The 17,575-nt window shown below is 40.0% G+C and overlaps 1 protein-coding gene across 4 annotated transcripts in view; it reads left to right on the forward strand.

Moving 5' to 3' along the window:
- The window catches only part of LOC126088528 (large proline-rich protein BAG6-like), a 252,186-nt gene that overhangs the window by 204,622 nt on the left and 29,989 nt on the right, over nucleotides 1–17,575 (forward strand). For all 4 annotated transcript variants that reach the window (XM_049906697.1, XM_049906721.1, XM_049906715.1 and 1 more), the window contains 6 exons: nucleotides 2,022–2,213; nucleotides 2,528–2,627; nucleotides 2,715–2,845; nucleotides 2,960–3,190; nucleotides 9,755–9,931; nucleotides 10,033–10,189. In XM_049906697.1, coding sequence (XP_049762654.1) covers nucleotides 2,022–2,213; nucleotides 2,528–2,627; nucleotides 2,715–2,845; nucleotides 2,960–3,190; nucleotides 9,755–9,931; nucleotides 10,033–10,189 — 988 coding nt within the window. The remainder of the gene's footprint in view (nucleotides 1–2,021; nucleotides 2,214–2,527; nucleotides 2,628–2,714; nucleotides 2,846–2,959; nucleotides 3,191–9,754; nucleotides 9,932–10,032; nucleotides 10,190–17,575) is intronic.

The raw sequence follows: 17,575 nt of genomic DNA on the forward strand, positions 1-17,575 counted from the left end.
AAGGCAAAGGTAAATGAATTTTTGTCTCTGAACAAATTAAGAAAGAAATATCAGTGTCATTTGATATGAGGGGCAAAATTTTGTGGAGTAGGACAAACTGTTTAATGATACAGTACAGTTCTTTGAACAGTTAGAGAACCAGCATAAGAGGCCAATGTGCACTGCGTAGTATCTAACAGACAAAAACTTTTTGTATCAGTTAAGGTACAGGAAGGAATCTGTAACCATAAGACTGTTACAGTAGTTAAAGGTCTGTTAAGAAAGATTACAGAAACACTTTTGCTCCAGAAGACTTATCAGGCAAGAGCAGTCTTAGTCACATATTCAGTTCTGAGGGCGAAGATGTGGATCAGAAAATGATAAAATTTAAAAGTGTGGTAGAATAAGTCTGTAGTCTGTATGCTGGTCAAGTTTGTGTGATGGAGAAGACTTACTGTGGCTCAGTAGCCTCATTGGAAGCATGCTACAAAAGCAAAGAGGATATTAACGCAAGTGAAGTCAAAGCCTTGTTAACAAACAATAGCAAAGAAAAGGAAAGGGGAAAAATGTAAAGAAAGAAATGCAAGGAGTGTTTAGTGAATTCAGAATTTTTGCCTGTTAATCTGTCTAAAAAATCGAAAGGCTTTTTTCTTACATAAAATTAGTAAGCAAATCTGAATCACCTATTACACTCAGTGACCACTGACACTGAAACAGAAAATGGAAGACAAAAGGCCAAAATACTGAATTTGCTCTCCCAAAATTATTTCACTGTGAAAGATGATAATATGGGTTCTCTTTACCAATCATTGCACAGATGTGGAAAAGGTAGATTTTGTAGTAAAGCAATCACATAATAGTAAAATAGGTTGATAGTGGAAAAGCATTTGATGAAATACCTCTAAGGTGTTACACTGATTATCCCTTCTAAAAGCATTTTATTTTAAGTTCCTTGGAGCAACAATTTTTGTTTTAGGTTCCTTGGAGCAACAATGGGTACCAAACAACTGGAAAAAAGCACAGGTCTTACCTGTTTCCAAAAAGAGTCATTGGACAGATTCATATAACTATTGGTCTGCATTTCTTATATCAAACTTTTGTTGAATTATAGAACTTTCTGGAGAAATAAAACATCTGTAAGAATTAATATTGATTCTGGCATCTCTTTTTGTCTAAGAATTCCAAACCAGTGTAGAAAGTTGCGCATAAGTTGACACAGTGTTCCTCTCTTCCTTTGCATTCAGGTGGCATTTGATACAGTTCCCCACTGTTGTTTGGTGAAAACAGTATGAGCGTACAAAGTATTGGACTAGGTTTATGACTGAATTCAATACTTCCTAGCAAATAGAACCCAACATGACATTCTGAAGTGGAGGAGATTGACATGTGTCAAAGTAATTCCAGTGGGAGTGTTATATGGCCATTGCTGTTTACAGTATATGTAAATTATCTAGTGGAAATCAAACAGTGGAAAATTGAGGCTGGAATGTAACAACATTATGAGAAGGAAAGTTGGCTATTTACCATATAGTCGCAGATAGGGGGGCGCACGCACGCACGACTGTAGTGTCAGGCAACTGAAACAATGGAAGATGCACTCCTCAGTAAGCATCATGTGATTGATGGGGAAGTTTTTGACGCAGCAAGGCTTTGGCTCTGATGTCGACCAGATGAGTGTTACCTTGCAGACATATATGCCCTCCCAATAAGGTGATGTAAGGCTGTCGCATTGAATGGAGATAACGTTAAAAAGTAGTGTGTCGTGGCCAGAAGAGTGGGCAATAATTTGATGTATTTTAAATCTGAATAAAACCAACATTCTTTCAGAAAAAAAGTGTTGCATTACTTATTGAACACCCTTAATGTTAATGGAGAAAGGAAATGTTTTGAGCTTCATAGTGAGGAAATTTTTGAAGTTATCTTTGTAAAATATGAGGTAATTCTTACTTTGCTGTGTCGAGTGACTTTCATGCATCCCATGTTCAGCTTCTGTGTACTGTCTGTTTTAATTTTCTGTATTCTTTGATTTTGTTTTCTTTCAGGCACAAAATATGTCTTTCAATGACATCATCCTGTTGTCAGTGGGTGGTGTTGGTATTTTATCAAGAGTACGACCACGTCTACAAGACTTCATCAGGCAAAAAGTCTTACAGGGGAGGGATACTTCTGAAGAAAATGTAGCAGTTGCAGTGCATGCACTCTTACAGGAATTGCGTCCTCATCTGAAACTTCTGGTTAGTAATCTTTGAAATTTTTGTCACAAGTAGCTCACAGCACATACGAGATCTGGGGGGGAGTGAGGGATGATTTGCCTAATACTGATGTCCTCCTACCCTACCCCCCCCCCCCCCCTCCCCTGCACGTTTCAGATATATATCTGCAAGTAAAGAGGAACATCCTTCATACATGTAAAAGGGATTGGACACAGTTACTAGCAAACTCAACTATAATGAGAGGAACTTGGGGAGGGGGATGTTGCTATTGATACAATCAAATTTTCATCCCATTAAAGTCTTAGTGTTCCTTATATATTTGTCTTATGTTCCAGGGTCAAGCTAAAGTGAAAGATGAAGTTGACATAATTTTATCAGTAAACCAATACAACCAAATAAAATTACCAGAATTAATTCATATCATCATGTCTGAAGGTTTGTGAACATTATGTATTATTTTTTCCTGTATTCATTATATGTTGCCACTGTCAGCTGTTTATTTGATACCTTTGTTGTTTTCAGCGAGAGATGATATTTTTTGTCGGCGCTTCGTGCAGTGGTTTGTTCAGTATGCAAGGGAAGTAGCTGCTATTGTACGGTACTGCTGTGTTGATGACCTACAAGGATTAGTTAATGTTGCAGAAATTTATGTGGTTCGTGTTTAGGTTCCTTCTTGGAGTAGTCATTTTAAACACCAAATGATACTTATTCAACTAAAGAGTCTTATTTGTGTGTTTCTTGTACCAGCATCGGTTTTCCTATTGCAGAGGCAGTTAATGAGTGGGGTGCAAGCTGATGTCCGGGACTGGACAATTAGTAGTTCACTTTCACAGATACAAAGTTTTGTAACAAGCCAAACTGTACCTGTTGAAGATATACAACCATTTCTGGTGTACAGGATTCCTTCACCACCATCATCTTTACAGCATGGCTCAGTATCTGTAAGTTTTAATGCTACCTCAGCAGAGCAGCTAGATGAGGAAGAACAAGTAACAGAGGTATGCTCAGAATTTTAACTTTTTGGTGTTTTACAAATTAGGGAATAGCTGATTCATTTAATTTTACCCAAATTTACAGCATGTAAGTAATATTCATAGTATTTACTTTTGATTTGTGTAGTATGTACAAAAATCACTGATTTATTTAGTTTCACAGAAGTAAAATGAAGTGGATTTACTACATAATATTAAAAGTAATTGTTTAATTGGCATAAAGACATTACAGATTAACTTATGTTGCTATACCTCCACAGGAGAGTTTTGTTTATAGTACATCTCTTTCATTTATCCTAGAAATGATTCATGAGAACCTCATCAAAAAAATGTTATTTTTCTGCCGAAAAACTTCGTCTTCATCTGTCAAGAGACACCTTTGGAGGAGATTATGAATACTTCAGATGCCAGTCACTCTCGTTAACATTATACTCTGTTATAAAGAAAACAAAAATGGTGTGAAATGAGAGAGAATTTCGGCTATCCACCTTGTATGATGAGATACAGGGCTTCTTCCTACATGAGAAATATTCTGTTTAATATGGTGTGTGGTGTAATAGTTTCGTTTTGACAAGTTTTCAAAATTTATTTCAAATCCTGTCATTGCAGAAAACTCATGACATGAGTGACGCAGTCTCTTGTACAATTGTCGTTTTGTCCCATGCTTGTGTAAGTGTGTAGACAACAATCTTCAAAGAAATTGCAATGTTTCATAGAGATGGCAATGGGGAGCCCATATTGCATATGGAGCTGTATCCTCATCATGTGTGAACTGTTGCCTATCTCACATTTGCTCTTTTATGGTGTTTTGGCAGTTACACGAGTTGTGCTAGCATGAGGAAATTATTGGTTTGCTGACGATTGCAGTTTCACTCAGTCAAGTCGTAGATTTTAGGCCTGTTTTACTAGTCCAGTGTGAGGGGGGAAAATAGCTGGTGAAATTATTGCACAGCACTGTTAACACACTAGATAGTGCCACTGTGCCACAAGGTGGTGATGGACCTTCTTCAGCTCACCAAAAATGGCATTATTGCAGGGAAACAGATCTGAACTGTAAGGAACTGTTTTAATGAATCCATTAGCTCCTTGACTGCAATTGCTCTATTGAGCCTTACATTGTCGTAGAGCTGAATGACCCATTAAATGAACTGCCCATGGGTGTTTTGATTTGATCACTTTGTGGCATGTTTATTAGTATTGCTGTGCATTTACCTTTGTGCCATGTGGAAGGAAGTTGAGAAGGGGGGGGTGCCGTTTTCATCATAGGGGGAGGTGAGCATAACCTCGCCTGCATTTGTATGGACAGCATTGGATATTTTGAATGGCAGCAACAGAGCGTGCTTCTGCAGAGACTTCATAATTTTGACAAGGTTTAAAGTGATGATGCTGTGGGTCTGAAGTGATGACACTGTATTACTCTCCAGTGGACGCTCGTGATAAGAACTCATTACTTTCCATGGTGTAGAATGGCAGATGTTCAAGAGAGTGTGTCACATTCAACGTGCTTCCTCTACTAATTGAAGACTGAGACAACATTCATCTACATCTACATGGATACCTGCAAATCACATTTAAGTGCCAGGCAGAGGGTTCATCAAACCACCTTCACAGTTCTCTATTATTCCAACCTCGTATAGCACTCGGAAATAACGAACAACTATATCTTTCTGTACGAGCTCTGATTTCCCTTATTTTATCTTGGTGGTCGTTTCTCCCTATGTAGGTCAGTGTCAACAAAATATTTTCGCATTCGGAGGAGAAAGTTGGTGAGAAGATTCCGTCGCAGTGGAAAACGCCTTTCTTTTAATGATGGCCAGCCCAAATCCTGTATCATTTCAGTGACAATCTCTCCCATATTTTGCGATAATACAAAATGTGCTGCTCTTCTTTGAACTATTTTGATGTACTCTGTCAGTCCTACCTGGTAACGATACCACACAACACAGCAGTATTCTAAAAGAGTACGGACAAGCTTAGTGTAGGCAGTCTCCTTAGTAGATCTGTTACATTTTCTAAGTGTCCTACCAATAAAACACAGTCTTGGTTAGCCTTCCCCACAACATTTTTTGTGTGTTCTTTCCAATTTAAGTTGTTCGTAATTCTAATGCCTAGGTATTTAGTTGAATTTATGGCTTTGAGGTCCGACTGATTTATTATCTAACCAAAGTTTAACTAATTCCTTTTAGCACTCATGTGGGTGACCTCACACTTTACATTATTTAGGGTCAACTGCCAATTTTTGCACCATTCAGATATCTTTTCAAAACCGTTTTGAAATTTGTTTTGATCTTCTGATGACTTTATTAGTGGATAAACAACAGCGTCATCTGCAAAAAACTTAAGACGGCTGGTCAGGTTGTCTCCTGAATTGTTTATATAGATAAGGAACAGCAAAGGGCCTATAACACTACCTTGGGGAATGCCAGAAATCACTTCTGTTTTACTCAATGACTATCCATCAATTACTACGAATTGTGACCCCTCTGATAGGAAATTACAGGTTCAGTCACATAACTGAGACAATATTCCTTAAGCGCGCAATTTCACTATGAGCTGCTTGTGTGGTACAGTGTCAAAAGCCTTCTGGAAATCCAGAAATACAGAATCGATCTGGAATCTGTTGTCAATAGCACAATAGCACTCGACACTCCATTTGAATAAAGAGCTAGTTATGTTTAACAGGAACAATGTTTTTTAAACCCATGTTGACTGTTTGACAATACACAGTTTTCTTTGAGGAAATTCATAATGTCCGAACACAATATATGTTCCAAAATCCTGCTACATATTAACGATATGGGCCTGTAATTTTGTGGATTACTCCTACCTCCTTTCTTGAATATTGGTGTGACCTGTGCAACTTTCCAGTCTTAGGGTATGGATCTTTCGTTGAGAAAACGGTAGTATATGGTTGTTAAGTGTGGAGCTAATGCATCAACATATTCCGAAAGGAATCTAATTGGTATACAGCCTGGACCAGAAGACTTGCTTTTATTAAGTGATTTAAGTTGCTTCACTACTCCGAGGACATGTACTTCTACGTTACTCACGTTGGCAGCTGTTCTCGATTCGAATTCTGGAATATTTACTTCGTCTTATTTTGTTAAGGCATTTTGGAAGGCTTTGGCAGCACTGTCTTTGATAGTGTCTCCATTGCTATCCCGCAGAGAAGGCGTTGATTGTTTGTTGCCACTAACATACTTCACATACGACCAGGATATCTTTGGATTTTCTGCCAGGTTTTGAGACAAAGTTTCATTGTGGAAACTGTTACAAGCATCTCGCATTGAAGATCGCTAAATTTCGAGCTTCTGTAAAAGATCGCCAATCTTGGGGATTTCGCGTCTGTTTAAATTTGGCATGGTTGTTTCGTTGTTTCTGCAACAGTGTTCTAACCCATTTTGTGTACCAAGGAGGATCAGCTCTGTCGTTAGTTAATTTATTTGGTATAAATCTCTCAATTCCTGCCAATACTATTTCTTTCAATTCAAGCCACACCTGGTCTGTACTTATACTATTAATTTGGAATGAGTGGAGATTGTCTCTGAGGAAGGCGCCAAATGAATTTTTATCTGCTTTTTTGAATAGGTATATTTTTTGCTTATTTTTGGAGGATTTGGGGATTACAGTATTCAATCTCCCAACAACAACCCTGTGTTCATTAACCCCTGTATCGGTTTTCATGCTCGTTATTAATTCAGGATTTTTTGTTGATAAGAGGTCAGGTGTGTTTTCACAACTGTTTACTATTCGCGTGGGCTCATGAACTAACTGCTCGAAATAATTTTCAGAGAATGCATTTAGCAAAATTTCGGATGATATTTTATGCGTACCTCCAGAATTAAACATGTATTTTCACCAACATATCGAGGGTAAATTAAAGTCACCACCAACTATTATCGTATGAGTCTGGTATGTGTTTGAAATCAAACTCAAATTTTCTTTGAACCTTTCAGCAAATGTATCATCTGAATTAGGAGGTCGGTAAAAAGATCCTATTATTATTTTATTCCAGTTATCAACAATGACCTCTGCCCGTACTAACTCACAGGAAGTATCTACTTCAATTTAGCGACAAGTTAAACTACTACTTACAGCAACAAACACGGCACCACCAACCGTGTTTAGCCTATCCTTTCGGAACACCGTTAGGTTCTTCACAAAAATTTCGGCTGAGCTTATAGCCGGCTTTAGCCAGCTTTCAGTGCCTATGACAATTTGAGCATCAGTGCTTTCTATTAGCGCTTGGAGCTCTGGTACTTTCCCAACACAGCTACGACAATTTACAACTGTTATACCAATGGTTCCTGTATCTACATTATTCCTGTGTTCAGCCTGCACCGTTTGAGACTGAGGTCCTTCTTTTGTTTTCCAGAGACCCTCTAACCTAAAAAACTGCCCAGTCCATGCCACACAGCCCATGCTATCCGTGTAGCCGCCTCCTGTGTGTAGTGGACACCTGACTTACTTAGCGGAACCCGAAACCCAACCACCCTTTGGTGCAAGTCGAGAAGTCTGCAGCCTACACAGTCGCAGAACCGTCTGAGCCTCTGATTCAGACCCTTCACTCGGCTCTGTACCAGAGGTCTGCGATCGGTCCTGTTGACTATGCTGCAAATGGTCAGCTCTGCTTTCATCTTGCAAGCAAGACTGGCAGCCTTTACCACTTCTGTTAGCCACTCAAAACCACAGAGAATCTCTTCTGATCCAAAGTGACACACATCATTGGTACCAATGTGAGCAACCACCTGTAGTTAGGGCTGCACCCTGTGCTCTTCATAGCATCAGGGAGGACCCTTTCCGCGTCTGGAATGACTCCACCAAGAATGCACACGGAGTGCACATTGGTTTTCTTTCCCTTCTTGTCGGCTAAGTCCATAAGGGCCCCCATAATGTGCCTAACGTTGGAGCTCCCAACTACCAGTAATCCCACTCTCTGTGATTGCCCGGATCTTGCAGGCTGAGTGGTTTCCTCTGAAACAGGACAGGCGACAGCATCTGGCTCGGCAACAGTGTCAGCCACAGACAGCACCTGTAACCTGTTAGTCAGACCAACTGGGGAGGCGTTATGTGCGGCCGCCTGGGGAGTCTTTCACTGCCTGCTCCACCCCGGTGCGACCTTCCACTCGACCACAGAGGTGAGGGGTCAACCTCAGTGCAAGCAGTAACTGGGTTGGCTGCAGGTGAAGAACAGTTGGAGGACTCAAGACGTGCTGGTCATCTGTTGGATCCCCACAGCCGGCCCACAACAGTGGTTCCCATTCACTTCAGCCTCAAGCTGTGTAACCAAAGCCATTACACCCTGAAGTTGAGAGCAAAGTGTCACCAACTCGGCTCACATCCCCACACAACAATCGCAGTCCCTGTCCATACTAAAGATAATGGAAAACTAAACTATTGACACATGCTGCGCTACTCTACTGTAGACCCTGACGAAATCGCAGGAACTATGTCTAATAATTTAGATCAATACACAGGTATTCAGAAACCTAACTACCGAAGCACTCGGGTGAAACTAAATAAGTCGCCCCTGATTAGGAACTTGTCATATGTCACAAAATTGGTTTACTTTCTGATGCAAACGAAAACTCGATAACTGTGGCTATTAGATATTAAATTTACACACAGAAACTCAAGAAACTAAACTATTAAAGGACACAGATGATATAATAAAATTCGCTCCTGGTTAGGAACTCGTAAATGTCACAAAAGCGGTTACTTTCCTGTTGCTGCATCTGTCTTGGTCAGCTACTTCTGCATGACACCATTGGGTGCAGGCTTTGTGAAATTTCAGTCTGCGCTTAATGATGGCATTTCTGCTGCTGAATCTGACTCTGTGACAATGGCTGCTACTGTAACTTTCTGGTCTCGAATAATGAGAGCATCCACCTTCTGGACAATGGCGTCGTTATTGTGGTGTGTTGTTCCAGGCAGTCCATCTTTGGCCAACAACATCCATCCTTTCATAAATCACTTCTGCCATTTCTTGACCCTTGCAATTAACATGCGTTGCTCTCCATACACATGGACCATTCTTTGGTGAATTTCTGTTCCCTGCACTCCTTCCCCACTACACACCTCTGCTCTTCTTTTGAAGCCTCCATTTCACTGTTTTTCAGCATGTCTGCGTAAAATGGACAGTTCATGAATGTACATGCTCATTCTGTAATCATGTGGATAATTGCCTGTGTTCAACTAGAGGCAAGTAAAGGACCTCTGCACTCATACAGAGACCACACCTTCTTCTGTGAGCAATGACTTTAGGATTGCTTCAGCAGTTTTCATTTTACAGCCTTCTGGCTCATTTTGTTTTGAATGTATGTTACATTTATGGAGGGAACAGAAACACGGTTGTATGATCTCGTAAAACTTTGTTCTTGCAATAAATAAGAATAATTTTTAAACATGAACTGAGATGAGTTCATAGTTTGCATGATCCCAAGTGTGTAATGATTTTGTTAGAATGTTATTTAACTTCTACATATTTTTCAATTTTAAATACCATTATCAGCAATTAAGTTTTGACTGAACTCACATACTTACTTTCATTGTGTTTTCTTTTGGTTGTAGCCAATGGAAACTGATTCAGATACACCAACAGTAAATGGCTCTTTGACCTTGGAAACTCACAGCTTTTCTGAGTCAGAGACAGATGTTGTTCAGTCCCCTACAAATCTCATAATGGATTCAGAAACACTTCCAGATGTTGTGATAGGCGCAGAAACATGGCATAATGTTTTGCCTTCTGTAAGCTTTTTGAATGGTCTATACATTTCATTTGACGAGACATATTTGGCTCTCCATTAGCAGTTCTACTACACTACTGATAAATGTTTCAACTTTTGCAGGATTGGGTGCCTATTATAACACGTGATACTCAGAGGCAGAGGAAACAGAATTCACAGGCACCTTTCAGTGATGCTTACCTTTCAGGAATGCCATCAAAACGCAGAAAAATTGTGTCAAGTGCAAAACCACAAGGGAATGTTGGCCAGATTTTAGCAGGTAAGTTGGAGCATTCCATATATTTCTTACTGAATATTGAAGCTATGTGACAGGTTTGTGGACAGAAATCATTATGTATCTTATGTTTGTTAAATTGTCTTAACACCTCCAAAGTCAAACAGTGAATAAGAAAAAACTTCTTACACAAAAGTGATGAGTCTGCATTATTGATGTGATAAAATTGATACCTGTTATGTAATATAGTAAAATATGTATTAAAGATAATGTTTTCATTGTGGTGGTGACATTGTGTGACTGCAAAGTTGCTGCCTCAAACTTTTAAATTAATTGAAGTAGTTAAATAAGGCTATTAAAAATAAATATAAGGACAGGTAATTGATACCTGTAGGTGGCACATAGGCACACTTTAAAGATCGTATAATTGCTGATCATATAATTGTCCCCCCCCCCCCCCCCCCCCCTCCCCATGAACCATGGATCTTGCCGTTGGTGGGGAGGCTTGCGTGCCTCAGCAGTACAGATGGCCATACCGTAGGTGCAAGCACAACAGAGGGGTATCTGTTGAGAGGCCAGACAAACGTGTGGTTCCTGAAGAGGGGCAGCAGCCTTTTCAGTAGTTGCAGGGGCAACAGTCTGGATGATTGACTGATCTGGCCTTGTAACACTAACCAAAACGGCCTTGCTGTGCTCGGTGCTGGTACTGCAAACAGCTGAAAGCAAGGGGAAACTACAGCCGCAATTTTTCCCGAGGGCATCCAGCTTTACTGTATGGTTAAATTATGAAGGCGTCCTGTTGGGTAAAATATTCCGGAGGTAAAATAGTCCCCCATTCGGATCTCCGAATGGGGACTACTCAAGAGGACATCGTTATCAGGAGAAAGAAAACTGGTGTTCTACAGATTGGAGCGTGGAATGTCAGATCCCTTAATTGGGCAGGTAGGTTAGAAAATTTAAAAAGGAAATGGATAGGTTAAAGTTAGATATAGTGGGAATTGGTGAAGTTCGGTGGCAGGAGGAACAAGACTTTTGGTCAGGTGAATACAGGGTTATAAATACAAAATCAAATAGGGGTAATGCAGGAGTAGGTTTAATAACGAATTTAAAAAAATAGGAGTGTGGGTATGCTACTACAAACAGCATAGTGAACACATTATTGTGGCCAAGATAGACACGAAGCCCATGCCTACTAAAGTAGTAAAAGTTTATATGCCAGCTAGCTCTGCAGATGGTGAAGAAATTGAAGAAATTTATGATGAGATAAAAGAAATTATTTAGGTAGAGAAGGGAGATGAAAATTTAATAGTCGTGGGTGACTGGAATTCGAGAGTAGGAAAAGGGAGAAAAGGAAACATAGTAGGTGAATATGGATTGGGGGTAAGAAATGAAAGAGGAAGCCGTCTGGTAGAATTTTGCACAGAGCATAACTTAATCATAGCTAACACTTGGTTCAAGAATCATAAAAGAAGGTTGTATACATAGAGGAGTCCTGGAGATACTAGAAGGTATCAGATAGATTATATAATGGTGAGACAGAGATTTAGGAACCAGGCTTTAAATTGTAAGACATTTCCACGAGCAGATGTGGACTCTGACCACAATCTATTGGTTATGAACTGTAGATTAAAACTGAGGAAACTGCAAAAAGGTGGGAATTTAAGGAGTTGGGATCTGGATAAACCGAAAGAACCAGAGGTTGTACAGAGTTTCAGGGAGAGCATAAGGGAACAATTGACATAAATGGGGGAAAGAAGTACAGTAGAAGAAGAATTGGTAGCTCTGAGGGATGAAGTGGTGAAGGCAGCAGAGGATCAAGTAGGTAAAAATACAAAGGCTAGAAGAAATCCTTGTGTAACAGAAGAAATATTGAATTTAATTGATGAAAGGAGAAAATATAAAAATGCAATAAATGAAGCAGGCAAAAAGGAATACAAACATCTCAAAAATGAGATCGACAGGAAGTGCAAAATTGCTAAGCAGGGTTGGCTAGAGGACAAATGTAGGATGGTGAGGCTTATCTCACTAGGGGTAAGATAGATACTGCCTACAGGAAAATTAAAGAGACCTTTGGAGAAAAGGAGAGCCACTTGTATGAATATCAAGAGCTCAGATGGAAACCCATTTTTAAGCAAAGAAGCGAAAGCAGAAAGGTGGAAGGAGTATATAGAGGGTCTATACAAGGGCAAAGTACTTGAGGACAATATTATGGAAATGGAAGAGGATGTAGTTGAAGATGAAACGGGAGATAAGATACTGCGTGAAGAGTTTGACAGAGCACTGAAAGACCTGAGTCGAAACAAGGCCGCGGGAGTAGACAACATTCCAATAGAACTACCGACGGCCTTGGGAGAGCCAATCCTGACAGAACTCTACCATCTGGTGAGCAAGATGTATGAGACATGCAAAATACCCTCGGACTTCAAGAAGAATATAATAATTCCAATCCCAAAGAAAGCAGGTGTTGACAGATGTGAAAATTACCGAACTATCGGTTTAATAAGTCACAGCTGCAAAATACTAACGCGAATTCTTTACAGACGAATGGAAATACTGGTAGAAGCCGACCTCGGGGAAGATCAGTTTGGATTCCATAGAAATGTTGGAGCACGTGAGGCAATACTGACCCTACGACTTATCTTAGAAGCTAGATTAAGGAAAGGCAAACCTATGTTTCTAACATTTGTAGACTTAGAGAAAGCTTTTGACAATGTTGACTGGAATACTCTCTTTAAAATTCTGAGGGTTGCAGGGGTAAAATACAGGGAGCGAAAGGCTATTTACAATTTGTACAGAAACCAGATGGCAGTTATAAGAGACGAAGGGCATGAAAGGGAAGCAGTGGTTGGGTAGGGAGTGAGACAGGGTTGTAGCCTCTCCCCGATGTTATTCAATCTGTATATTGAGCAAGCAGTAAAGGAAAAAAAAAAAAAGAAAAATTCGGAGTAGGTATTAAAATCCATGGAGAAGAATTAAAAACTTTGAGGTTTGCCGATGACATTGTAATTCTGTTAGAGACAGCAAAGGACTTGGAAGAGCAGTTGAACAGAGTGGACATTGTCTTGAAAGGAGGATATAAGATGAACATCATCAAAAGCAAAACGAGGATAATGGAATGTAGTCGAATTAAGTCGGGTATGCTGAGGGAATTAGATTAGGAAATGAGACACTTAAAGTAGTAATGGAGTTTCGCTATTTGGGGAGCAAAAAACTTATGATGATCGAAGTAGAGAAGATACAAAATGTAGACTGGCAATGGCAAGGAAAGCTTTTCTGAAGAAGAGAAATTTCTTAACATCGAGTATAGATTTAAGTGTCAGAAAGTTGTTTCTGTACGTATTTGTGTGGTGTGCAGCCATGCATGGAAGTGAAACATGGACAATAACTAGTTTGGACAAGAAGAGAATAGAAGCTTTCGAAATGTGGTGCTACAGAAGAATGCTGAAGATTAGATGGGTAGATCACATAACTAATGAGGAGGTATTGAATAGAATTGGGGAGAAGAGGAGTTTGTGGCACAACTTGACAAGAAGAAGGGACCGGTTGGTAGGACATGTTCTGAGGCATCAAGGGATCACAAATTTAGCATTGGAGGGCAGCGTGGAGGGTAAAAATCGTAGAGGGAGACCAAGAGATGAATACACTAAGCAGATTCAGAAGAATGTAGGTTGCAGTAAGTACTGGGAGATGAAGAAGCTTGCACAGGATAGGGTAGCATGGAGAGCTGCATCAAACCAGTCTCGGGACTGGAGACAACAACACAACTTCACATTTCTGGCTTTCACTTCTCTTGCAGCTACATATGTATGTATATGTATGTATGTATGTATGTATGCATGCATTCATTCACCTGTAGGCAGCAGCAACAGAAATTGTTGTCAAGTGGTTAACAGTGCAGCTTTTTATGTGGTAAAAGAGTAAGGGCCTTAAGACAATTTTGGTCTTTCTTGGTGCAAACACTGCCCACAAGCTCCCAGCAACATATTAGAAGCTACTGCTTGCGCAACTTTAGTTTTCAACTGGAAATACTGTCTGAAATATTGTTCCATGTGAACGCAGTAACAAAACTAAAAGAAAAAGTCAACACTAAAAAATCCTACACAAAGTAGGCCAGTCCATCTCAATTCATCCAGGCTTCCGTGCTCGACCATCATGAATTTGTCTGAAATTTTATGTGCATTCATCATTGGTCAAGTTTAAGATTTGTTGAAGCAATATTGGCCAAGATATAGTCATTTGTTTGACTCGATGCGCAACTTTGTGCAGAGCTAGTGTGAATTTCTGGTGATTTTGAGCTGTATGTCTAGGGCAATATTTTGTCTAAAGAAATGAAATTTGGCCATTTGGTACAACTTTATTCATTCTCTTAAGAATAAAAATGAAAGGAATTTTAAGAGGCATATGCAGCCAGAAAGTTTTAAACTAAATCTCTCAAAAAAAAAAAAAAAAAAAAAACTGCACCTGAAGCAGTTTCATAGATTGTCTTTTTATGTCTCAGGGACTAAAGGTATGATGAACATGAAACTTCACATGTAGTAATCGAATGACATAATTTTCTCACATACAGTTTCATTTATGTACCACTTTCGAATTAATAATTGTGCAAAGTTGAAGAGTCTGTAAAAAGGTCAAAAATGAATTATTTTGAACCTGATTTCACAAAAAACTGTTCTATAAAACTTTCCAAACTGGGTGCATTAGAAAGACCATGTTTTAACCATCAAAACAAAAGTTCACACATCAAAAAAGTTTTATGTCACCTCAGTTCCGAGAGTTCCGGAACCTGTCCAGAAAATTGGAATACAGATCAACATAAGCATCATTTCCGCCCTTTTTATTGCACATCAAAACCACACATTGCACGTTGTACCACTATACAGTGAGGCCTTCAGAGGTGGTGAGTCCAGATTGCTGTAGACACCGGTACCTCTAATACCCAGTAGTACATCCTCTTGCATTGATGCATGCCTATATTCGTCGTGGCATACTAACCACAAGTTCATCAAGGCACTGTTGGTTCAAATTGTCCCACTCCTCAACGGCGATTCGGCGCAGAATCCTCAGAGTGGTTGGTGGGTCACATCGTCCATAAACAGTCCTTTTCAATCTATCCCAGGCATGTTCGATAGGGTTCATGTCTGGAGAACATGCTGGCCACTCTAGTTATCCTGAAGAAATTCATTTACAAGATGTGCACGACGGGGGCATGAAGTGTCATCCATGAAGACAAATGCCTTGCCAGTATGCTGCTGATATGGTTGCACTATCGGTCGGAAGATGGCATTCACGTATCATACAGCCGTTACAGCACCTTCCGTGACCACCACCAGCGGCGCATGTCGGCCCACTTAATGCCACCCCAAAACGGCAGGGAACCTCCACGTTGCTGCACTCACTGGACAGTGTGTCTAAGGTGTTCAGCCTGACCGGGTTGCCTCCAAACACATCTCTGACAATTGTATGGTTGAAGGCATATGCGACACTCATCAGTAAAGAGAACGTGATGCCAATCCTGAGTGGTTCCTTCGGCATGTTGTTCTGCATGGTATCGTTGTTGCAAAGATGGACGTTAGGAGTAAAGTTGACCATCATGCAGCCTATTGCGCACACTTTGAGTCATAACACGACGTCCTGTGGCTGCATGAAAGCATTATTCAACATGGTGGTGTTGCTGTTAGGGTTCCTCAAAGTCATAATCCGTAGGTAGCGGTCATGCACTGCAGCCTCAGCCCTCGGGCGGCCTGAGCGAGGCATGTCATCGACAGTTCCTGTCTCTCTGTATTTCCTCCATGTCCGAAAAGATTGCCTTGGTTCCCTCTGAGACACCTGAACACTTCCCTTGTCGAGAGCCCTTCCTGGCACAAAGTACCAATGGAGACACGATCAAACTGCAATATTGATCCTATAGGCGTGATTGAACTACAGACAACACGAGCAGTGTACCTCCTTCCTGGTGGAATGACTGGAGCTGATCGGCTGTCAGATCCCCTCTGTATAATAGGTGCTGCTCATGCATGGTTGTTTATATCTTGAGCGGGTTTAGTGACATCTCTGAACAATCAAAGGGACTGTGTGTGTGATACAATATCCACAGTCTTCAGGAGTTCTGGGAACCAAGGTGATGCAAAACTTTTTTTGATTATCCAATGTAGGCTAAGAATGCTAGATAATTTGAATCAAAGCTGGATGCAAAAATCATGGCATGAAAAAAAAAAAATGTTTGCTTGAGTTGGGGATGTTGGACATGAAACTTAATACGCAATAGCTCGGTAGCCCAGGGCTGAGAGATACAAAATTTCATTCACTTTTTATTTTCCAGTAATTTGCAAATTCGTTGAAAAGGTGGCTGATTTTTATGGAAAGGTGAGAATAATGTATATCCAGCACTGCTTTTATCAATACAATTATCAAAGACCAAAATTGTCTTAAGGCCCTTACTCTTTTTCCACATAAAAACCTGCACTGGTAACCACTTGACAACAATTTGTGTTGCTGCTGCCTACAGGTGAATGCGTGTGTACATATGTAGCTGCAAGAGAAGTGAAAGTCAGAAATGTATTAAAGCTTCAAAACTTTATGTTTCAAGCATCCCCAAAACAGAGGGTAAAATTTGCCACATGGGCTAACAATGCTGCACATAATTCGAGGCAAAGTAGCCAGAAAAATCATGCTGGGCTAATAATGCTACATAAATCAGAGCAAAGTAGCCAGAAAAATCATGTGCGAATGAGGATTTAACTTTGGCTTCTGATAATCTTGTTGATGAAAGGCATGATTAACTTGAAAAATAAGTCATGTACTGCTGTCTAAATTCTTAAAAAATATGTTAGATTTTTTGTAAAAATTACAAAAACTCGTCATATTCAGTTTGTCCTTTAGAGAACGTGTTTCCCAGAACTGATTTCAAACTAACCGCAGAACTAATCACTGTTGGAAACAGAATCACATAAGATATCCCAATGTGTGCTAACTATATCTGAAAATGCTAGAGAAATTTGAATGAATGTACCATGGCAACAGGCCACATTGCAGCCACCCTTTGCCAATGCTTCATTTAATGTGGTTTTTATTTTTAAATTCACAAGTAATATCTCACTAGCCCTATATTGTTTTGGCCCATGGTGACGTTGCTGCTACTGGTTCAATAACATAAGCCAGAAACTACATTGCCATAGTTGTTACGCCTAATAGCTGTGTGATACCAGCCATGGGGAAGTTTATTCATTCAGGCCCCCAATCCCGTAATTTGGTTCATTAATTCAGCTTCACAAAGCCTTGTGGTGGTACCAGTCTGCTTACAAATCCATTTGCTAAGTAGTTGTCTCCGATTCTCAAATCTGGAGATGTCTCACTGAGGCGGTTAACAAAAAGTAGTATAAATTTCTCACCATTGAACATTATTGACATATCAATGGAACAAAATGATGCAGT

Source organism: Schistocerca cancellata, chromosome 1 (assembly GCF_023864275.1).
Source record: "Schistocerca cancellata isolate TAMUIC-IGC-003103 chromosome 1, iqSchCanc2.1, whole genome shotgun sequence".
NCBI classification, from domain to species: domain Eukaryota; kingdom Metazoa; phylum Arthropoda; class Insecta; order Orthoptera; family Acrididae; genus Schistocerca; species Schistocerca cancellata.